The sequence below is a fragment of the Ammodytes marinus genome, assembly GCF_949987685.1.
Source record: "Ammodytes marinus genome assembly, chromosome: 23".
Lineage (NCBI taxonomy): Eukaryota > Metazoa > Chordata > Actinopteri > Uranoscopiformes > Ammodytidae > Ammodytes > Ammodytes marinus.
In genome coordinates, this window is record NC_137227.1 from 14,453,291 (window position 1) to 14,476,559 (window position 23,269).

General features: G+C 41.0%; 3 protein-coding genes across 4 annotated transcripts; 1 reads left to right on the top strand and 2 right to left on the bottom strand.

Annotated features, from left to right (window-relative positions):
* Nucleotides 1-2,048: 2,048 nt before the first annotated feature.
* On the bottom strand, nucleotides 2,049-5,162 carry nicol1 (NELL2 interacting cell ontogeny regulator 1). The gene is made up of 4 exons (XM_080052205.1): nucleotides 5,082-5,162; nucleotides 4,735-4,868; nucleotides 4,133-4,221; nucleotides 2,049-2,944 (listed from the first exon to the last, which is right to left on the bottom strand). Exons 2-4 carry the CDS (start codon nucleotides 4,844-4,846, stop codon nucleotides 2,873-2,875), a joined length of 273 nt encoding a protein of 90 aa, XP_079908331.1. The 5' UTR covers nucleotides 4,847-4,868; nucleotides 5,082-5,162; the 3' UTR covers nucleotides 2,049-2,872.
* A 1,074-nt stretch (nucleotides 5,163-6,236) lies between these two features.
* Nucleotides 6,237-14,781, top strand: nelfa (negative elongation factor complex member A; the record flags this gene model as incomplete). 2 transcript variants are annotated; one of them, XM_080051563.1, is made up of 11 exons in its annotated part: nucleotides 6,237-6,446; nucleotides 9,090-9,261; nucleotides 9,794-9,955; nucleotides 10,875-10,964; nucleotides 11,152-11,279; nucleotides 11,467-11,536; nucleotides 11,647-11,747; nucleotides 11,866-11,974; nucleotides 12,124-12,446; nucleotides 12,814-12,913; nucleotides 13,976-14,781. In XM_080051563.1, the coding sequence occupies 11 exons, from the start codon at nucleotides 6,237-6,239 to the stop codon at nucleotides 14,158-14,160; spliced, it is 1,650 nt and encodes a 549-aa protein (XP_079907689.1). In that variant the 3' UTR covers nucleotides 14,161-14,781. The 2 variants fall into 2 exon arrangements, with proteins under 2 accessions (XP_079907689.1, XP_079907690.1); XM_080051564.1 differs by having other exon boundaries at nucleotides 6,361-6,484.
* Nucleotides 14,782-15,336: 555 nt separating this feature from the next.
* On the bottom strand, nucleotides 15,337-22,695 carry faah2b (fatty acid amide hydrolase 2b). Its single transcript, XM_080051746.1, has 11 exons — nucleotides 22,408-22,695; nucleotides 21,871-21,953; nucleotides 21,044-21,180; nucleotides 20,314-20,523; nucleotides 20,023-20,142; nucleotides 19,546-19,681; nucleotides 19,065-19,182; nucleotides 18,811-18,930; nucleotides 17,830-17,941; nucleotides 17,237-17,425; nucleotides 15,337-16,865 (listed from the first exon to the last, which is right to left on the bottom strand). The coding sequence occupies exons 1-11, from the start codon at nucleotides 22,591-22,593 to the stop codon at nucleotides 16,681-16,683; spliced, it is 1,596 nt and encodes a 531-aa protein (XP_079907872.1). The 5' UTR covers nucleotides 22,594-22,695; the 3' UTR covers nucleotides 15,337-16,680.
* Between the last annotated feature and the right edge of the window lie 574 nt (nucleotides 22,696-23,269).

The following is a 23,269-nucleotide window of genomic DNA, read 5'->3' on the forward strand; positions in this document are numbered from 1 at the left end:
GCAAAATGAAGCGCGGGGGTTTGGATTGAGCAACGGACCTTATGATCAGCTAGATTATACACCGTTCCTTTTATTTGGTGATTTTTACGGGACATCAGGCCGCCGTGGTTAATGTTAAACACACGTCCTTCAACTGCTAACATGGTCGCATGTTTAGAACGTAGACTATGGAACGTCAAACGCCCCCCTGTTCCGCAACAACAAGCTGGAGCATTTAAACAGAGAGGCGGAACTGATCGTGTCGGGAATCTTACTACCCCCCGAGGTAGTAAAATTCCCGGAACGATCACTCGCACCTTTCTTCCCTCGTTCCGCAACTGTCGCATTTACACAGCAGGGCGGAGGGCCGAAAGGCCGGCATATTCCCGGCTTTCACTGGCTGTGTAAAAGGGGCTATAGCCTTTGCTGTGTAATTAACACTGTATTTTCTTTCAGCACACACACATAGTAAGAAAGGTAGCGGTTTGTGAGGAGATATTCACTGATTTTGAAAACAAATACTTTGACAACAAGCATTCTCCAGAATCACTGACTCCACCTTTAAGTGGAGTGAGCCAACTTTTGAGTCAAGGTCCAATCATTGCCCAAGAAAGACGATGGTTAAAAGCGAAAAAAAATATTGCGAGATCATTTTAGTCAGCTTTGCAGGACCAGATGAAGTTGAAATGCTCCTGCAGCGAAAATAAGCCAGGGAGTGCGTGGGAGAGAGAGATAGAAAGACAGCCTGACAACGTGGATACGGTGTATACTTAGCGTCCCTGCAGCCCTCTCAGTCACAGCTTCCAAAAAAGCCTTCCAAATTTAAGCTGCCGCAGCAACACAGTTGGGGTGTCCTGGGTAAGGTTGCTTTGTGCGCTGTGTTGCAGTATAAGGGGATTTACCTCATAAGTGCTGGCAGTACATGTTGGTGCTTCTGGGCTTAGATTGCTGCCAGGTTACTGCAGGCGCCTGTGGGACAATGGTGTGCCTCAGTATCCTCTTTTTGTCTCAATTTACAGTATTTTATCCCACCTACATAGGCAACTATTTGGGAAGTAGAGTATGTAGAGTGCTGCATCACTGCGACACAGCTGGGAGCTTGCTTTTACTTAGGGCTCCGCCTGCTGGTACATATATGGGTATTGCAGCTTTTCTCTCTTGCTGTAATGTAATCCATGCTGTATAACAATAAAGTGCGTGTGTGTGTGTGTGTGTGTGTGTGTGTGTGTGTGTGTGTGTGTGTGTGTGTGTGTGTGTGTGTGTGTGTTTGTGTTTGCTGGGGGATGAGGTAATCTACACTTCTGGTAGCTTTAACAATGTTGATCCTTGAATAACTGAACACAGAGAGGAAGTGCTATGATTCAAGGTGTTGCTCTAGAATAATCACAAGAGCAAATGTTATCAGAAAGGGAGCCTATTCAACCATAGTTAATTACAACTTCCTGGGAATCAAAGAGACATATTGCAATGACAAAAGTAGTTAATACTGTCATTTGAGAGGGTTGAACCAGAATATATTTGCTCGTGGTGTATGGTTGGAGCGCCGTTTTTTTTTTAGATTATGATCGTTAGAGAAACTCAACTCAAACACCACTTACAGCATGCATGAGACTTGGGTATGATATTGTCTCGTACATAGTTAATCATTGAGAAAAAAGAATACCATATTTAATCTGCAATAAAAATAATCTATAATTGAAGCCCTTCATTCACATTCGACATTTATCCCAGTGCTACACTACAATTGAGCTTTAAGACCTAGCTAAGACCACAATAAATGAATGAATAAATGTGTCTCTATATTGATCCCAGCACAAACCCATACGGTGCTTATTTATTTCAGATCACACTGACCATTTGTAATTGAAGTCCCAGCCAGAGGAAAAAACAGACAGATAAATAATGTTTTTTATTGATAAGTACAACATAAAGACAATAAATGGGGATTTTGAAACATTTTGTTTACAAAGTACATTTCATGAACAAGCAACCATTCCTCTATCCGGTGTACCCCCCTCCCATCCTTCCCCCCCCTGCCGATATTGCAGATCATTTGATACTATACCACTTGCATACACCTTTATCAGACAGAGAAGACAAAGTCTGTAGACACCTTCATTACACGTACCCGTGTACAGATACATAATCTATACATACAATCTATTTTAACAGAAAGTGCTGTAAATTCATGCTACAGTGCTGTGCTAAATCAAAACTTACAAGTACGCTTTTCTCGCATAAATGTTCTTTTCTTTTTTGTTGAACTTCTGATAAAACGCGTTTCTTTCTCGACAATTTCTTTGAAATAACATCTTCATGGTTATTATGAAGGAAATTAATTCCTCTAATATGTTAACCCCAGCCTTCTTTCAATTTTTTTGCAAAAGAAGCCAGACCTAAAAATCAGTTATCTATTTCCTAAGATAATTACATTTATTTAAATAGTTATAGAACTGTTTTTGAGCAGTTAAATCATTTCCACCTGATGCTACAGTTTGATGTGTATAATTGTGGTAAACATTAATCTCATACAACACATTCAACATTTAAAAAGTAACAAAATAGTTAACGCTTCGTAGGACACAGATGAGAACTGACCAGAATCCTATGACAATGAAAACAATCAAATTAATTGAACAGGCTTGTATTTCACAATGTAAAACCTCAGTGGTATAAAAAGTCATCCCAGTTAAGGCTAAACAATCACATGCCCTATGTTGCGTGATTTTAAATCAAAGCTTTACTCCATAGTGGTATACGAGAAAAAGAAAATAAAGTGCCTATTGTGTGAATAAGTTTAGATGAAAACAGCTGGGCGTGACCAGAGGTTTAGATCACGATCGTTTTCAGTTTGTGGGGCATTGGTGGCAGGTGGAAGAGTCTTCAGGTGAGTTCAGCGCAGCGAGTTGGTGGGCATACAGTCACACAGAGCCCTCCTCTCTGCCCTCAGCACCAGCGTCTCTGTCTGCAGTGGACAAGACAACAAGTTACAGTATGTAAACATCAGCCAAACATGTAAGGCCCGATTCCCACTGTGGATATTCAAAATCTATTTTGTCTCAAATGTTTAAGTTTGATTAATTAACTAAAAGGACATAAAGCTGTGTACATTCTTACTTTCATACCACCAAAATCCAGATGGTAGAGGCTCTGAGTTGAGCGAATTGTTCAATTTGTGCCTCTTTTTTTTACATCCTGGATTTAGCCTCTCAGGCAACATACGTGCTACTCTGCCTTCTTTAAGGAGGTTAAATCCAACTTGTTGGGATGAGCGCAGACACTACTGAGGGCTGAAAAAAAGCCCAAATCTTTTAAGTATGTGTGCATATTTCCAAAGATGAACTGATCATTAATCAAAACATAATGCATCAAATGAGATAAGATAGAAATACAACCTTATTCATTGAGTTTAAAGGATTTTCTTGTTGACACTGCAAATAACAATACTTATCAACAAGTAGCAGGTCCCTATCAAAGCAATTACAGGTTATTATTAGTTAGTGCATTATAATGCAGGGATTTATGTGGATTTTTTTTGGGGGGGTATACAAATATTATGGAAAGTTTGATGAATTTAACCATAAATTACTATTTTTAAGATAATAATAATGTATATATAGAGTCAACATATTTGCCAAGTTCAGTATTATAATTGTAAGGAAAACGAATGAATACTTGCTCCAACACATACCTATTAAAAGTAAAACCAGAGACACTGACCATTTCGATTGGTCTTCGATTGGAATTGGTGTACTATTTAAGATATTTAAACTAAAGGGTATTCTTAATTTACAACTGCTATATATGTTGATATTTTTGGCAGGCAATTTCAGACTATGTCTTCAATACACTTCTTAATGTATTACAATTTATTTTTTTATGGAAATTATATAATAATTAATTAGCACAAGTATGATATATATTAATAAAACATTCTAAAATCATACCTCGTGAGCTCACATAAGTATGTTAAATGAAATTATATCATGAAACCTCTACATCCAGTCATCATCATCCAAGATATGAAATGTGTGTAAATTGTTAAATGATAGACTCATGAGCATTTAACACTTTGATGGCATGTGAGATGAAGTATTTCGTAAAAAATTTAAATTTAAAAAGGAAATTCTGACAAGATAATGACTTGACCTACCCTGGCATCGAGGTTGAAAGCGGTCTTCTTTAGATCTTGCAGTGCCCTCTGCATAAACTCGAATGCGTGACAATCAACACAAGGGCGACCTAGAAATAATACAATTATATAAAATATAAAAGGAAATGTCAAAATTGTTATAAGCGAGAGAAAATAAAGAGATGTCAGACAGCAATATTTACATAAAGTTTGCTAATATAAGCCATAAACTACTGGCCATCGCTGATCAAGTTGGACCTTTTAAAATGTAGGCTACATAGTCAAGTTTTATGTTGATTTAACTTTAAAATAGTAAATATAACATTGAAAAAAAGACTGACGCTTTTTTATGAAAAAATTATAACATTTGCAGTTACCAATGGTGTTTCAAAAACAAAAGCATACTTATTTTCCTTTTAGAAAATGTACATTGTTTGGACCTAGGAGCGATGATAAAGTGCACACCAATTAGGCTGACCTATAATTCCCACTATGAAACCCCACTGGGGACCCGCTATCTTTAGACTATGAAAAAATCCACGCCTCGGGTGTATTTGTACCTGAAAAACCTTCCAGTGAACGAGCTAAAATAAAATACAACCCTCTAATTTAAATCAACCTACTTTCGGCAGGGATGACAGTCCCTGTCTCCTGCTCCGCATCGGCTGCACCGAGACAGAGGAGCTGGACCGCCAGCAGGAGGACCGCCGCCTGCAGATATGCACCAGATGCCATACTGATGCTGTTGTCAATTAGCCTACCTTTGAAATCAGAAAACACAGTATGCAGGTGTGTGGTTGTGCATCTATATGACAACGGCCAATATCCTACACGGTCGTCATTAAATTAAATATCATCTGACGGGCTTTGTTTGGAAAATACTCCAATTATCATCGGTGAAATAACTATTTATTCCTAAAAACAGTCCACAGACAAGAATTTGTGTTTATTTAACATAATGAATGTTTACCTACCGTGAATCAGTCGATAATATTTTGCAAAAACAGATCAGCGCGAGATGCCCAGCTAGGATTGTTGTATGTAGATTAGGGGAGTGCGCATGCGTGTGGATCTTCTCAAATGTATTCTGGGTACCAGAATCAAGACTTCCGGTGACAACATTCAAAATAAAGGCAGTATAACCATTTTTTAATCTTACCAAACCACAGAGCTTTGTTATAATTTCACTGTTGAACATCACTTATTATAGCTTACTACTGTCTAAATGTTTCAATTGTTTTTCCCCCTCTTTATCAGTTGTTGTGTGTTTGATGTAGGCCTATTTGCTTTGTATATTGTGTATGTTGTTTTTGCTTTGCATTTGTCTGACTTAACATCATTGCAAATCCCTCCCCTCAAGTGATCTCTCGAGTATAAATAAAGGTTAAATGAAATGAAAATTAAAACTTACATTACTATGTTATTTATCTTGTTATGATATATATAGTGTATACGCCTTATATTCCTTTTACGTCAATAAAGTATTTTCTTATACTTTTACAAAACAAAGATATAGCCATATTATTGGAGGTTAAAAACACTTCTTTCTTTTTAAATTTTCAAAGTAAACATACACCATATGAAATTCAAAACACAAATGTAATCTTAAGCTTAAAGGTGGAATTCACAATTTTAAAACTGTTTTAACCAAAAACGCCATATGACTTACAAAACAGAGGAATTTCCATATTATTTAATGTGAAATATAGTTCTTAAACATAAATATGTGGTTAAAAACTTTGACCACACATAATACATGGGGACAAACAACACAGAAATATGGCCTAATTAGGTACGTAGCCATATGAGATAGAATACACATTTTGTAACAACCAAAACAAGTAGGCAGGCACGTACAAAATAGAGATATTATATGGCCATATTATTAAAAAGAAAATACACAATTCTTGAACATAAAAAAAACATACAATTTATGGACAAAGAAAATACGTCAGAGATACAGCCATATTATCAAAGATTAAATACAAATGTTCATGTTAAGATTTATACATGGTGTTTTGTTGATAAATGATAATCCCCCCGCCCCCCGATGTGGGCGGGGTCCTGACTGTTTTCTTAGGTAGCCCGTTAAAATGCCCGAACTCAAAACACTTCTTTTTCCAAGATGGCGTCGATGAAGGACAGCGACACCGGCCTGTGGCTTCACAACAAACTGGGCTCCACGGACGAGCTCTGGACGCCCCCGAGCATCGCGTCTCTTCTAACCGTGTCAGTGATCGACAACATACGGCTCTGCTTCTCCAGTTTATCGCCACCGGTCAAGCTGAAGCTCTTGTTGGGGATGCTGCATCTCCCCCGGCGGACCGTTGACGAGGTGGGTTGCTATGCGTTAGCTCGCGGTTAGCCTGACAGGTAAGGAACGTGTTTACGATGGTTACACAGCCGGAGAAAAGGCTCATTCTCAGACAGGATGCTAAAAATTAAATAAATGTTTCTTCTGCGGGTGTTTGGCTGCCCGTGAAGTATCTAAATATGCTTTTAAAGAAGTTTAGTTCGCGTTAGCTCGCTGTCTATACATGACGGTTATTATCGCGAGCTGCTGTAAGAAACAGCAGCCAGGTGTTATTACAAGACAACACCCATGCGGATTTACGTTGACGTGAGGTATCTACGCGACTGGCTTAACGTTAAAGTATAATTGCGTTTTTATTTTCCAGCAGTGGTTCAGCAGCGGGTCACATTAGCCTAGCGGGACTCGCACAGACATTATAGTGGGATGGGCACTGATCTTGAGGGCGGTACCTGCGTCCACTCAGATTTATCACTTGTTAAACTACAGGAAACGTTAGATGCCCGTCATCAGTATGTCTTGAATATTCAGTCAGAAGACCAAGTGTCACATCTGACCTCTATGCATCCGAGGTGCAAATATAATACATTTACATGTTTACTCCTGTCAGCGGCTATAACCCCATGATTTATTCATAATCTATACTTTACCATGATGCACTGGCTTAACAACCACGATAATTTAGTGCACTATTATTTAGGCTAGTGCATTTACTAGTACACTTCTGCTATATTCTTATTCACACTATTCTGTCTGTGTGCGAGGTGGGAATTTGTAGACCAGGTTTGCATATGGTTCAATGGTCTTAGTTGCCTGGAATAAATGTAAATGGTTACAATTTATTTTTAAATTTTTGTACAAACTATTACTGACCAACTACTTCAAATGTTTTTTTAGGATAAGATGTCTTTTATAGCACAACAGATCATAAGTTTTTGTAGCGAAAAAAATGCATCAATAAATAAAAGTACCCTATCAGAGAGCTATTTTTTCTTTGCATTATTACAGAAAGATTGCTGTGTTCTAGATCATCTGTAAATGGGATGACGAAGCTATTTTAAATACTTGACATCAGGGCTGCACCTGTCACTGTTGATTAATTAGTTTCTTAATCGAACGATTCATTCTTTGGTCTATTGAACCTCACAGGGTAATTTACGCTTTAGAAATGTCAAATATTTACCTCAGCCCTAGTTTCTGAATCCTTAAGTCTCCAGTAATAAGCAGTACAAATCTGCTCCTCTTAAAGCTTTGCCCAGCACATACAATAGTAAACAAAGTAGTTATTATACAAAGTAGTTATTATACAGTCAGCAGGTAGCTCTCATGACTGAATAAAGTCATTACTAGAAAACAGTTTGAAGGTGACTAATCATCCGGTAGGATTGGATAGCTGCCAAATGTCTGCTTCTTACGATTTAGCTTGACGGTTGTCTTTGTAAACGCTGAGTCATAATATTTTAGGTTGCTTTCAAATTCACTTTTGGCTACATAACATCCGTGTTAATGTAAACAAGCCACATGCTAGAAATATGAAATTGAAAGACGCTTCATAAACACCCTGTCGTCCCCTCTCACCAAGGACAGATTAACATGACCACGGGCCCTGGACACAAACCTGCCATGGAGCCCTACCAACACGCAAATACACGCACTAGCACACCGTGCAATCCACAATCACACACATTATAATGCAGCGTGCAGCCTAGAGAGAGAAAGAGAGAGAGAGCGAAATACAATTCCATAAAAGCTCTCTGGTGCTGCGCAAGAGAAAGAGACTCTTTGCGCCTGAGCCTACTAGACAGTTAGATTAGGGCGCGAGCATAATTTTTTGCCTTTGTAAGATCTCTGCGCCTGCTTTTTGGCCCACCCTTGCCCCCCTCGGAGCCTACACTCAATGTCTAAGCGAAGCAGCGCGTCACCCGGTGAAACGCTGTGTTGGTGTCGTTCACAGTGAGACCGTGCCAGTGTGAGCCGCCGTGCAGACACACTGTGGTTTAAGACTAATTGATCACAGGGTATTCCTGTACGTTAACGGGTGTCGAGGGGACAGGCGGGTGACAGGCTCTGCGATCCGATTGCATGTCCCGAGCCTGGATACCCCAATCCCCAATCTCACTGCCGACTAACTGTAAAGTGACACAGCCGACACAGTTAATATAATCACCACCAAAGCATGGACATCGGTTAAAAAAAGCGATCTCATTCTTATTATCCTAAGGGCTTTGATGCAATCTATAAAATCTGAACATTACGGAAGCAGTGTTGGTGCTCTCCTCACTACAACTGCCACAGCAGAAAAGCCACTGTAGGTCGATCGCTGTGCCGATTCGTGCCCCTGACACGTTGACTCGCAACATAATGAGTCGAGGCTTTGATTTCAGTGCGGGGATGTGGAGCTCTTTGGCCATTTCCCGTGCCTTTTTTTCTCTAGACACATCGTTCTCTCTCCAAGCGCACACACGCTTGTCCCGGCCGAATATAAGACCCCGAATATAAAACGACCCGACTTTTTACGACCCATTCCCAGGGGGGGAGGGAGGGGGGAAACCCCCGTCAAATTTTTTTAATTACAAAAAAAAAAAAATCAAGGGCCCCCCTATTGGCCAGGGCCCTGGACATGTGCCCACTTTGCCCATGCGGTAATCCGTCATTGCCTCTCACCAGATGAAAGAGGCCCTGTCGGAGATAATCCAGCTGGCGACGGTGGATTCGGAGCCGTGGGTGCTGATGGTTGCAGACATCCTCAAGTCCTTCCCAGAGACCGGCTCTCTCAACCTGGACTTGGAGGAGCAGAATCCAAATGTGCAGGATATTCTTGGAGAGCTCAGAGAGAAAGGTAGGAGATGTGTGATTTCAGGAGTTAAAAAAATGAAGTGTAACACACAATTAGTGACCTTTTACTAGACGGTTTAGGAAAGGAATACGATTTAGTTTTTATGGCACCACCACGACCCATACACTCATTTGTTTTTTAACTTTCAATGGCTTTAATTGCATGTTACAAATGCACTAACTAGTATTCAAATGACTGTTTTGGTAAAATGAGTCGACAAACATGACCTAGTGTAGCTGATAATCTTTTTTCTTGATAGCAATCACTGGCTATTACACCATTATTTGAAACATGAGTGAAAGAAGAGAGAAAAAGAAGATTATGTTGTTTTTTAAAATTATTTCAGACTTCACACAGGCAGTTCAAAATCATTTGATACCTGGTACTTATATGAAATGTATTCATCCTCCTGTGTTGTCCTCTCCCGAGAAAGGCGATCAGCTAGCAAAGTGAGCGTTAGTCACTCGCAGCCACAAACCGAGAGTATCTATCCTGCAGTAAATGGTTAATCTCTTCCCCTCCTCTCCTTCTCCAGTGGGCGAGTGCGAGGCGTCGGCCATGCTTCCTCTGGAGTGCCAGTACCTGAACAAGAGTGCGTTAACCACTCTGGTGGGCCCCCTCACGCCCCCCGTCAAACATTTCCAGCTGAAGAGGAAGCCCAAGAGTGCAACCCTCAGAGCAGAGCTGCTACAGAAATGTAATTACTTTAAACTTCAATTTATACTTGATGCTATTTTATATGAAATTTTGGTGTTTGTGTATATGTAGTTTGTGTATTTTATCTTCTGTGGCTTGCTTTTGGCACATTTATATTTTTGCTACAAATTGTATGTTTAATGAAAGTATTTGATGAGTATTTGTAGTTGTGTCTACAATTGTTCTGTCCTAGCCTGGTCCAACCAGACCATCGTACTTCATTTCATTTGTACAAAAGGTATGGAACTGCTCTGTTTGGCAAACGTTCACTCATTTGGAGGCGGGTGTCTGTTGAAGTTTAAAACTATTGGATCTGCCCAGTGCCACTCTATATAAGCCAACCAATCGCATAACGTTTGGTCGTGACGTATGTCATGAGCCGGCTTCTGACGGTGCGTTCCAGTTGTACTGGGAACTCGGAGATTTCCGACTTCACTACATATTGTAGTCTATGGATCTACCGGTACCTGGCAACGGTAACCTGCTAGAGCCTAACGTTTAGTTATTTGGATGAGAAAGGTTGTAGGCGTCCATACTTTTGTGTGCAGATGCACTGGAACACAGACAGGTCGGAACCACCAAGTCGGAAATCTCCGAGTTCCGAGTATAAAGGAACGCAGCATTCAACTGAAACTGGAGCGCAACTTCGAAGTCATTGTTCTCAGCCTCTCGCTCTGTTCGCTGATTGGCCGGAAATTTCCCTCAGCTAGATCCCACTTTTACAACCCAGCCCCAGACTGACCACTGAAGGGAAAATAAAATTTGGGTGGAAGTAGGTAGGCGGGCGGAGCCAGGCTAGTTCTGTCCCAGAGAGATGGTTGATATTTTTTCTTGTTTGAAATGTCCAAGTTAAAATATAAGAAACAGCCATTGTGCATTTTTTAAATGTCCATTGTTTTTGCTCCACCTTTCAATTATAGCCACAGAGACAGCCCAGCAGCTGAAAAAGACAGCCGGAGTGCCTTTTCACGCCAAAGGGAGAGGACTGGTCAAAAAGATTGACACTACTAGTGAGTTGAAGAGCAAAAAAATGCAGCTGCACATTTGCTCTTAACAGTGCTGATTTGCTTTGTTTCAATCATAAAATTATCGAAAAGTTGATTAGCATTAAAGTCACTTATTCCAAATGATGGCCAACAAGTTCTCTATTCTGACTTGCGATGTTGTTGCTGACACATGCCTATACCTGCATCACAGCTCCTCTCAAGGGGATTCCTAAGGCCCCTTTCCGCAGCCCCACCGCCCCCAGTATGTTCAGCCCTCCCAGTAACCGCACACCTATTGCCCCTCCACGGACGCCCCTACGCAAGGAGAGGGGGGTCAAGGTAAGGTCGCATTTCCAAAGAAAAAAATCCCATAACATTTTGAACTGAATCCTTCTTAGTCTTATGTATCGTTTCTGACGTCTGTAATTCCATTCACACCAGCGTAGTATTTAATTTTTATTTTATTTTTCGAAAAATATGTGTTTTATTCCATGTGTTTGAGGTTAGAATTTTTTTCCCTTTTCAGCTGTTAGATATTTCAGAGCTCGATATGGTCGGAGCTGGAAGAGAAGCAAAGCGAAGAAGAAAGACATTGGGTAATCATATTTCCCGCCCTCCATCAGTTTATAAGATACACCATGAAATTATTTGTCAAGAAAATGTGTGATTTGTACTAATGCTTAGTTACGTTCTTCTTCTGCAATAGAAACAGAGGCGGGAGAGAAAGCAGCCAAAGAAGAAGCAGCAGCAGCAGCAGTGGTGGAAAACACCACCCCAGACTACGCTGCCGGCCTCGTCTCTGCACAGGTACTGCAGGACTCCCATTTGTTTCTCCGCCACTAAAATCTTCTTTATTTCTCCTGTTTCATATTACCCCCTTTCTTATCTTTCTGTCGTACAAATAGTGTTTTGCTTTGTTTTTCAGAAACTGGGGGCGTTGAACGAGAATCCTCTGCCCTCAACCAGCTACCTACCGGCCACACCCAGCATGGTTCCCTCCTCCTCTTACATTCCCAGCTCCGAGGCACAGCCAGGTTAGACAACACCACACAAGTTCTATTATCTGCTCACACAAAGAGCTACTCTTTAAAGTGCTTTCATTGGTTCAAGAAGACAAAGAAAACCCCCTCCAGAGCACCATATCATTCTCACAATGTCTTTCCTTCACTCTCCTCCTCTGAAGCGAATGCCGGTGGTTCGGGGCGGGACACGCTGCAGTCGACTCGCCAACCAGAAGAGTCTGCGTCAGCGGGCGCCGGCGCCACCGCCACCTTACCGGGCCAGTACAAACAGAGGACGCCCATGTACAACGCCAGCAACACGGCCAACCCAGCCACCCCCACGTCGCCCAGCACGCCTGCTTCCACCCCCGCCAGCAACGGGCCCCCTGCAGCCGCTACCGCCAGCCAGCCGGAGACCCCCATCCAGCCTCCCAGCACACCTCAGACCCCCACACCAGCACCCACGCCACCGCAGCCCCAGCCCAAAAAGAACCTGTCGCTCACGGTAAGGTGGAGATGGAGAGAGAGAAGCATTTTTTTTTTTTTTTTCAGATATTTTTTTGGCATTTTTATGCTTTATTGATAGTGTAGAGACAGAGTTGAAATGGGGCAGAGAGGGGAGTGACATGCAGAGAACGACCGCGGGCTGGAATCGAACCCGGGTCTGCTGCTGGCCGAGGCCCATGGGGGGACGCCCTACCAACTGAGCTAAGGGCGCCCTACCAACTGAGCTAAGGGCGCCCCCGAGAAGCAGTTTTAAAAGACATACAAAGATGAACTATTTTTCTTTTTTAAGACTTCAGTATTATTGGATCTGTCTGTGAAGTTGTTCCTAAATTCATAATCTTTCAACTGTTTGTTGTGTTCCTCAGAGAGACCAGATGTACGCGGCCCAGGAGATGTTCAAGACGGCCAACAAGGTCACCAGACCCGAGAAGGCCCTCATCCTGGGCTTCATGGCTGGATCCAGAGGTACGGGAGGAATTCTACTTTTTCACAAACTTACACATTTTGAAATATGATAGACTAACATTCTCCCAATACCCTTTTGCTCGCCACAAACTCACTTGGATGTAATGAAGAAGCAACACATCTGATTTATCCAAATTAAATTTTTCAGTTAAATTGAAAAATAGTTTTCTGACTATGAATGTGTAGAAAAGATGAGTAAAAGGAAGACAGTCTTTAGGGGAAATGAAAACATTGGATTTCCCTGTGGTCATTATGTGCCCTTCAACTGTTTTCTGTCCAACAGTTTTTCGGGAGCATATCTTCATAATGGTCACCTGAGGTTATGATTTAGTTTTGGTTCGAATATTTATAGAATTTCAATGTGAATCACTCAGTGCGTTTCCATGGCAGAACTAGATTGGATTAAGACATATATTGAACTAGACACTCGAACGGACCGTGTCACTTGTCTGAGTATACATGGCCTTTCAGAAATCGGATATATGTCCAATGCATGGCTGTCTCCACTATGCTAGGTGGCGCTGTAGCCCTTTCAACAAGTGGTTAAGAGCCACGTCCGGTTCTCTTCTGGCAATCATTTTTATATATTTATATATATAAATTATTATATATATAAATATTTATTTATATTTATATTTTTATATACTATCTATGCAATAACCCTACTATTTTTTTACGTTGTCTCCTTCCACTTCCCTGTGAAATCCTCCACGGGGATTCTCGAGCAGGCACAGAAGCAAACTCCGATATGCGATGTCCGATCCCTGTATACATGCAGAGAGAATGCCGACAATGAACGAGTTATCTAGGTGTTCTTATCCGACTTCTGTTGTCCGTTATTGTGCCGATTTGTGTGCAAAGTAGATCGGATATAGGTGTTTGCATGCAGTTTAAAAGTCCTGTTGAAGTCTTATTCGTTTAGTTACCCGATTATGAGTCTGCATGTAAACTCACTGAGTGACAGATGCACTACACAGGCCTAAGTCTCCCTGGTAAATTGTAAACACATTAACCTGGTTAGTCCAGTGATGACCCGTCTGCTTCCTGCTGTGTGCCTAACAGAGAACCCGTGCCCGGAGCAAGGGGACATTATCCAGATCAAGCTGAGCGAACACACGGAGGTTCTGCCCAAAGCCGACGGCACCGGCAGCACCACTATGCTGGTGGACACCGTCTTCGAAATGAACTACTCCACAGGACAGTGGACCCGCCTCAAGAAATACAAACCCATCACCAACACGTCCTGAGGACCTGCTTCCCTTCGCTTAAAAATCACACATCCCAAAATTTCTTATCCATGTTTAAAAGAAAAAGAAGAAAAAACACGTTTACACACTTACAAGTATTTGCAAACACATTTGGGCCAAATCGAGCACGGGGCAGGTGAAGCATCATCAAGGAGAGAAAGGTCCTCCCTTTTCCTGCACCGCCAAATTGCAGGACTCTTTGAAGAATATTTCTGTACTTTGTGTTTGGCTGTCTCCCTTGCCCTTTTTATTGTTTCTGATTTTAAGTCACCTCTGATTCCTGAATGTGGCTATGCTCTGGAGGCCGGCGCCTTTTCAACATTTGTACTCTGAGGTACAAGCATGTCACGTGTCTACGAAGAGGAAAAAAAGACCAGCCGTCTGTATTTTTTTGTATGAATGTGACGTTATCGCAGCGTATCTTGGACCTTTCACATCAGAATTATGGTTATAATGAACAATATTGACAATAATGACAAGTCATTAATAGAGGTGACTCAAACAAAACGAGCGGCGAATAGTTCTCAATGCTGTTAAGTTCTGTTTGGAGCCTTCTGGTAGATGTTTAATAACTTTTCATCCTTTTCCAAAAGAAGGGAAGAAAATAAAGTGACAAGAGGCTCCAGGAGGCTGGTTCTCATCTTTGTTTTTTGGTGATGGAGTTTTTCTTCTGGGAAATAATCAAATGTACCTTGGAGGGTTCCTTCATTTTCCTGTGATCTTAATATGAATCATTTCAGCAGGTTTTAAGCTGCATCCTGGCTCAAACGGGACTTGTTGTCACTCCTGTTTACCTGGTGAGTTTAAACCATTAGTTCATCCGAGACATGGCTCCTCACACAACCCTCAATAAAGCCACAATCAGGATGTTTGTACAGATTAAACAAACATGTTAATAAATGAGCTTTTAGGTGGCTGGTAGGATTTGGCTACTGTTGGACAAAGACATGCTTTGTGTTTGCCACCTTTATGCTAAGATATTCGTATTGAGTGTTTAAGATACTAGCAATATCAATTCCCTTATCCTACTCTCAGCTAGAAAGTAAATTAGCAGATTTACAAAAATTCCCCCAAATATTAATTTGTATGTATTGGTGGCAGGGTTCAAGGGTTTTTATTATTCCACTCACAATTTAATTAAAGCCCAATTTTACAATAACAAACTATAAAGAAAAGTTGGGGACAATTTTGCATAAAACATAACTTCAGTCAAGTGAAAAAGTAAGATTTACTTAGTTTAATGTTGTTTTTTTTATATGTAATAGACAAATAGCCTTAGGATGTTATTTTTTTCTGTATTTGACAGAACCAGTTTAACTTGATTTGGAGTATCTTTCTAGAGTGACATGCTAAAAAGAGTTAATCTCCGACGTGCCTTAGACAAAGATTCAGACCTTTTTATTATTATTTTAAAATGAACTTAGAAACATAATGAGAAGCAGCATGAAACAGGCACCACTTTCGATTTACTGAAATTACAGTATGCGACATTAGCACGAAGCAACGTTTTTTCAGCGTTAAAAAAAAAAAAATTAAAAATTATTCTACCCTCCAACTCTAATGATTCCTCTGTCATTGGTATCAATCATTCCCTTAACCCCCTACTACACCTTTATAGCACAAGCCTACACAGGTGATCCCTAATTCATTCTGATTGGACCTTAGGGATGTGTATGAGCATGTCCTGACCCCCCTTGATTAACATCTCTCGAGAGTATCTCCACCCGTTAATGCAATCACATTTCACCTTTATGATTCTTTAATATACAGTATACAGAGTCAGGTGGCGACTCCCAGCTCAGCTCCACCGGATGTGGACACGAGGAACAAACGGTCTTATTAGTTAACAACGACAGAAACACCTGTGTGTTTGTGCGGGACATTTAAAAACTTTGAACCTTCTGACCTATTGTTATAATAGCAACAGTTGATATAATTAGAAATACACGTAACTGTATAGGTGCTGATGCGAGGACAAACTGATCGTCCATGTGCTATAAAAGGTATTTTTGAACAACACTAAAGCATTGTTTTGTGTGATAATGCTAAGTTTGAGATAGTTTCCACTAATTGCAAACTTTCTTTTAAAGCTTGTGCTCATGACGAAACAGTAACTCAACGTAGTAAATCATAAAATCAATGACTTACACTTGTTAGTGTAAAAAATCTCTTGAACTTGAACATTCGATGCTTTGATTTGGATTTGGATCTTGGTATTTGTGTAATTCAGACGATGAGGCAGTTTCCACTGAGCATCACAGTTCAGTGCAGTGTGTAGCTCCACCCTTTGGAACAGCTTGGTACCCCAACGAAAGGGTGACAAAAATAGGTGCGGCTCGGCTTGCTTATTTTAGTACATTTGCCAAATTTTGACAATGGAAACGCAAATGCTTTCCGTCGCTGATTCACCAGCGTGCCGAGCTGCACCGAACTGCACCGAACCGAATCGCACTGCTCAGTGGAAAACAAGGCTATAGTGTCAATCCAACCAGCTCCTGTCCACAGATTTGGTGACGGCTGTCAGCATGTGTCTTTGGCTCCGGGGTCCCTCCAGCCTCCGAAGGCCTTCTCCAGGTAGAGCGCCACCTCCAGGGTCAGGTGGTCCTGGAGCTTCCCAGCCACCACCTGCACACCCAGGGGCAGACCCTCCTCACCCAGACCCAGGGGGCACTGGGTGACCGGCAGACCCAGGATGTTGATAATGCCTTGAGAGAGAGAAGAAAGTGAAAGAACTGGTTTAATACATGGCACTTTGGAGATAAGGAGACTACCTGTAACCGTATATTCCATCATTTTAGTGGCGTTTTCTAAGGGGAAAATAAGCCTTGGTTATTATTTTCTTGACAGATTTTTTTTTTAGTTCACTCAGAACACTTCTTTAAACTAGATCTTAAAAATCTACCAGAAAAAGGTGGTGTAATCCATTAAACATCTAGCGCGTTTGCTGGACTTCAGTAATAAGAAGTTTATTATCCAAATTTCAACCTGCAAATTCTTAGAAAAACTGCATCTCGTTGAAAACGTTCAAAACATGTGATTCTTTCCTATACAAAGCGAGATCATGACGTAGACTGACCTGTGTATGCGAAGTCAAACATTCTGAATAGCGGGTGGTGGTGTTTGGGAGCCACTCTGGGATGGGAGGGGTAAAGGAAAACCCCGTCAGTCCCCAGCAGCTTGTCCAACTGCTGCTGCAGCTGCTCCTTCTGCTGGAGGATGAAGGGAGACGGTTTGGACGACTGGGCAAACTCCACCAGACCCAACCCTGAATGCACACACACACACACACAGGTCAGTTCAAGTGCAGCCACAGCTTTAATATGTCTATACAAAGTGTGTCTGATACATTTAATTTAATTTGAAAATATTAAAGTCTTTGTGTAGTGTATGATACTGCACAGTGTTGTATGGAACCCGAAATTGTTCAATATCAAATAAATGAACAATAATTAAATAGATAACTGCATTAATAAATTAAGTAAATACTTTGTCACTTTCTTATTAAAAACATCTTAATTGCCATTATGGAAAAAGGGTTATTTTGATACAAATAACTCTATAATTGCATGGATTCTATTTCACTTATTTGAAAAACTTATATTTTACGTAATTTTTTTTAGTTAAATAAAGTTGATAATAATAATAAAGTTATAACCATAGATGCGTTACCTATTGCAGCAATGGTATGGTCCGATTTTCCCACCATCCATTTCATCAGCTCCCATAGAGGCCACTTGGATCGTCCTGGTTCCCCCATCAGCTGGCTAAACGATTGAGGAGGCTAATGAAAGAAAACATTCATCTGATTTTGGTTTTCTTAGGCCACATTAAGTTTTCTGATAGTGTGTATCATATTTCACTACCCCCATTCACCTACAACAGAAACTGTGAGAGTGTAAACTCAACATTCTGCTTTTGTGTAAAACAAGAAAGTAAGTGATTTATTAGTCAGTAATTACCTTAAAACAGTAGCACACACTTGTACAGAGAATGCAAAATAATACAGAAACTCAACCTCTCATCTTGAAATTTTCTGCAGGATTTGATGCCTAAAATATAGTTTTTAAAATCTAGTTGAGTCAAAAGAAAAGGAGTCAGAACAAAAGGGAGTTATTGCGGCACCATAATGTGTGCCAGCTATCCTCTGGTCAAATCTCACAGGCTATTTTCTCTGTTGTAGTATCACCGCCCCTTTCACACAAACTGACCTGAATGCAAATACTAGGGTGCAGTATTATTCTCAGATTTCTGTCACAATGGATAAGTAGTTAAGCAGGTTTTACTCCTGCCCAAGAATCCAAACTCCAGCCAATGTGAACCTATGCACCGTGCATGAGAGGAAGCTATCTCTAATCCTGTATTATTGCTTTGCTAGATTGTGTGTGTTTTGTGCGTGCGTGCCATATAGATTGTGCACATGTATGTGTCTAGTATGCCGTGACCTGTAGCTAAAAAGATTATGGAACCATTTCTTGGCAGCAGACTACAATAGTTTCTGTTAGAAAAGGCTCTGCTTTTGTATCACAAAACAGCAAAGTAACCAAAGCCCATATCTTCACAGAGCTGCCTGGAAAATAGGTTTAAAACACACATTTTCTGCTGGCGGTCTACAAACATGCAGGGACACACAGCTCTGGTTGTGGGGTGTACCTTGCCCTCTTTGTCAGGTAGAAACATGTAGGTTTGCCAGATCTCGTGGCTATAGCGCAGCTCAGGGAAACGCACTTCTTGGACTTTCACTCCGAGGTCGGCCTCTAGACGCTCCATCACCTGGAGAGCATCACATGATTTGAAATTTCTTTAAATAAACGTTCCAGATAGGCCCCGGTTTAGGCCCCCGGTTTTCTAGCATTCCTTTTGTTACTTTTTGCAAGACGTTTTCCAAAACAATTGCTTCAACACACCTTTATCTGAATGTCCAGGAGCTCCTTGCTGACGGGGTAAACCATAGGAGAGCTGCCCTGGTGTGGGATGGTGAAGAACCGCAGCTTCTTTAGGTTCACCTTGGTGTTTAAGGACAACCTGCGCACACACACACACACAGGTCACTAAATACTTAAAATAAGACGAACGGATTTATGGAATGCGATTAACAATGTTTCGATTAGTCAAGTTTTTTTTTTTTTTTTTTTAAGATATTTTTTAATTTGATTAAAAAGTGCTTTATCAAAGTTCGGTTTTAGCAAAAATTATAGAAAAAAAGTACGAAAATATTTGATCACTTCCATGCAGCTTAAAAATAAGTTTTAGGATTATGATAGCCGTGTGTGGGAATATTTTTGCGCAGATTCATTTGTGCTTGTGCCCCCTGGTGATGGCCACATTTCAATGTTTATTAAGTATGGTGTTTTTCCCAGAAGTAAGGGACAGTAGCAGAGCTCCTACATGCTTGCGTTGGGTCCTGCCATGATCTTGAGCATTGGCAGCAGGTCCTCAGCGTAGCGACACATGGGGCCGAGGCTGATGTAATCCCCTTGAGTTGCAGAGCAGGGAGGGAACTGGTTCTCACACGACACCACACCTGACGAAAAACATCACAGGTCAGCCAGACCGGTTTGTCAGATTCAGATTGTATTCACATTTGATTCATTCAACATTGCAACAGTCGGCAACTGATTGAAACCTTTTAAAACAGTCCAAATAAATTGGTTTGAATATAGAAAGATAATTTTTTAGCATTTTCAAGGTTTTTATTGATAGGGCAGGGAGACCGAGATGAAATGGGGCAGAGAGGGGAACGACATGCAGAGAACAACCACAGGTAATATCTCTGATAGCAATACTTTCTGATAAAAATAGTGGATTGATGCGTCTATGTTTTATATCTACATTGTACATTTCGGTCTTGAAAGTTTCTCTTACCCGGAGTGGTTTTATGACCAAATATTCCGTTGAAGAAACAGGGCATGCGAATGCTGCCGCCGATGTCCGAGCCCACGCCGATGACTGAGCCGGCTCCTCCCAGTAAACTGCCCTCTCCGCCTGCGGACAGAGCACAAGGGGACCTTTAAAGCCCCGTCTTTTAACTCCAGAAATGCTCACCAACACTAGTAAGCATTCTACTCCAGCTGTTGTTGTAATAACGCATGCACTTTGACACTGCATATTTAACACTTCTTCTGTGCACCATCAGGGAAACGGAGGGCTGCAGACCTGAGCTCCCTCCTGGGATCCTCTCCAGGTCATAGGGGTTGTTGGTGACGCCGTACAGGTGGTTGTGACTCTCCATCCACATACACAGCTCGCTGGTGTTGGTGACGCCCAGAGGGATGGCCCCCGCTCGCTTCAGTCGGGCCGCCGGCGGAGCATCTACGGTGGACACCACTCCTCGCCTGGACATCAGACCGGTGGTTTGGGGCATGCCTGCAAGGAGACAATGTGTCATGTTAAAGCCCCTGAAAACCAAAATCCTTCTCACTATGTCATTTTGGGGGAGCTGGTTGCATGATAGTAAGCATCTGAAAAGAGCAAGGCATATGTATGTATCCAGTTTAAATATATTGTCATTTAATTTTGATCAACTTGACAGAAATTTGGTTTAGATGAGAAAGGCTATGCTGTGTATCTTATGACAAAATAAGTGTTTTGAACCAATCACGGCAGTTCTCCGCCCGAAGGTTCTATAAAAACAATGATGGTTGCCATGGAGACTGTTTGACACGGCCATGCCCACACAGTCCTGTCAAACCGTAGACAGTAAAAAAGGCTGTTTTCCTAACTTAGTTTTATAATATTTCTGTCAAAAAAATTCTATCAGATTTTTGTAACGGCTTATCCAGACACCCATCTTTGATATCATATACTGATTTTTTTACTATTTACAACCAGGTGTTCCAGAGGCTTTGAGCGATGTCTCAAGTGAACAGTGATGAGTGGCGGTTACCCTGCAGGGCGTAGGACTCTTTGATGGACAGAGGGACTCCCAGCAGAGGCAGTTGGTCCTCCAGCGCCTCCTCTCCTCCGGTCTCCTGCTCGATCAGCTTGTCCGCCTGGGCCGCCTCCTGAAGCGCCGCATCAAACCTGGACAAAGATAGGAAGTCTGATTCAAAAGGGCTCAATTTATCATAGTGTGAAATGTTAATGTGGTTATAAGTAAGTAACATTTTTTTGCAACTTTTAAGAGAAAGGTGTCACAGAGTTATTCACAAAGGCAAAAGCATATCAAATAGTAAAAAAAGGGAAAATTTTTTATAAAGTCTTCAAACACAATTTGAAAAATCATAAAACAGACGAGGGAAGCATTGTGTAAAAAGATGGGTCTTCTAGAGCCACTTTTAGACACCTATTACCTTTATATATATATATATATATATATATATATATATATATATATATATATATATATATATATTATTGGCAAATATAAAAGCAGTGGAATAATACATAAACACAGCTTTTAGATTTTCATGGATGGACACAATTAAGTCAAATACTTATTACCATTGTGCACCATTATACCCTTATGTAACTTCGTTAAAAGCTTCTATCTATATATAAGAAGAAAATGTTGCTCTTAACAATCACAAAGAGGAATAATTCTTCATAGAGAGAACATGGAGGCATAATAGTCTGAGTCATATCACAGGGTTCATTTCTGGTAGAATTAATTAATTGCCTTTACCATTAAATGTCCCAAAATAGTTCAAGGAGAAGCTGGAAATAATATTCTTACAAATACATAAACCATTGAATAAGATTTGTTTTTCTTGCCTGTCTTTCACAAGAGCGTTCAGAAGAGGGTTGACTTCCTGGATCCTGTCAATGTAAGCCTGCACCACCTCCACACTTGACACCTGCAGAAATAATTATAGGCTACATATGTATGACTTGGATATAACATGCCTCGTAATAGGCAGTGGGGCTACATGTAGAGCAGCTTGAGTGTCCACTTCAATTGTATGTTTTAATGGCACGAATAAAACAATGTTACCAAAGCATCATATAATAGTAGGCTTATACATAGGCTAGGACTTTTTGCTATAGGCTATAGACAGAAAGCGCATAGTGTTTGTTATTCCACAGGTGCCGCTAGATGGTAAATGTATCATGGTTTTGTTTTGTTATGCAACTTCCATGTCAGATCTACACATCTGGCTGCTTATGTCACTTTGTATTTCTATACAAATATATTAATCTAAAATACTTAATAAAGACGTGAATATGTTCTAGACTAATACCAGATAAAGGAGGTGACGGTTGCCGTGTTTGCAGGGCCGCAGTAACCCCCCAAAGGGGCCGGGTACACACCTCTTTTCTCCGGATCTTCTTGGCGAGCTGCGTGGCTGACAGGAGCAGTAGCTGGTTGCTGACAGGAGGCAGCATTTTCTTCCCCGTCGCACCCCGGGGGCTGAAGAGCCAAAACAACCCGTAGAGTAGTCCCATGGCCACCTTTAGGAGCCAGACCTGAGCCCTCTCAAGCCGGGACAGGGCCATGTTGTTTGCACGGTCGAGAGACGGGTGTTTGTTACTATGCTGCTCTCAAAACCTCAGGTGACCTCCGCGAGCGCAGCAGTAGCACCGACCGCGGCTGGAAAATATTTCATCTAGGCTATAAACGGATGCTACGTAAAGTTCAAATTCACGAGCTAATGAGGATGAGGAGGACCAGGGGATAGTAGGGAGGCCTTCAAAATAAAATAGATTAGACATTTAGATAGATCGATAGATCGATATTTAACTCCACATCATGTCGCATTGAATAAAGTAGGCCTAGCATAATAGTAGCCTAGTATACAGCCATTATTTTTTCTAAATAAATTGTTACAAATATTGTGCATCAAAAATAACGTCTCATTTTGAGTAGCCTATTTAATTGATTAATTAGATTATAAGTGCCTGTTTTGAGTCATACTTTACACATTTGTAACAGTGGAGTGACTCTGTATTTAAAACAATTGTGCTTGCTGTTCATATTTCACTAAACCACGTTGATGCATTTTATCCAGTAGGTGACATAGCCTACTGAAGTTTCTAATATAGCAAATGTATTATTGCAGTGCAAATGGTTATTTATTTATTGAGAACATTGCAAAATAAATGTTACAACTGTCAGGTCTACCCTACTTATGCTCTAGTTACTTTTCAGATTTAGATTTTGAATAAAAATAAA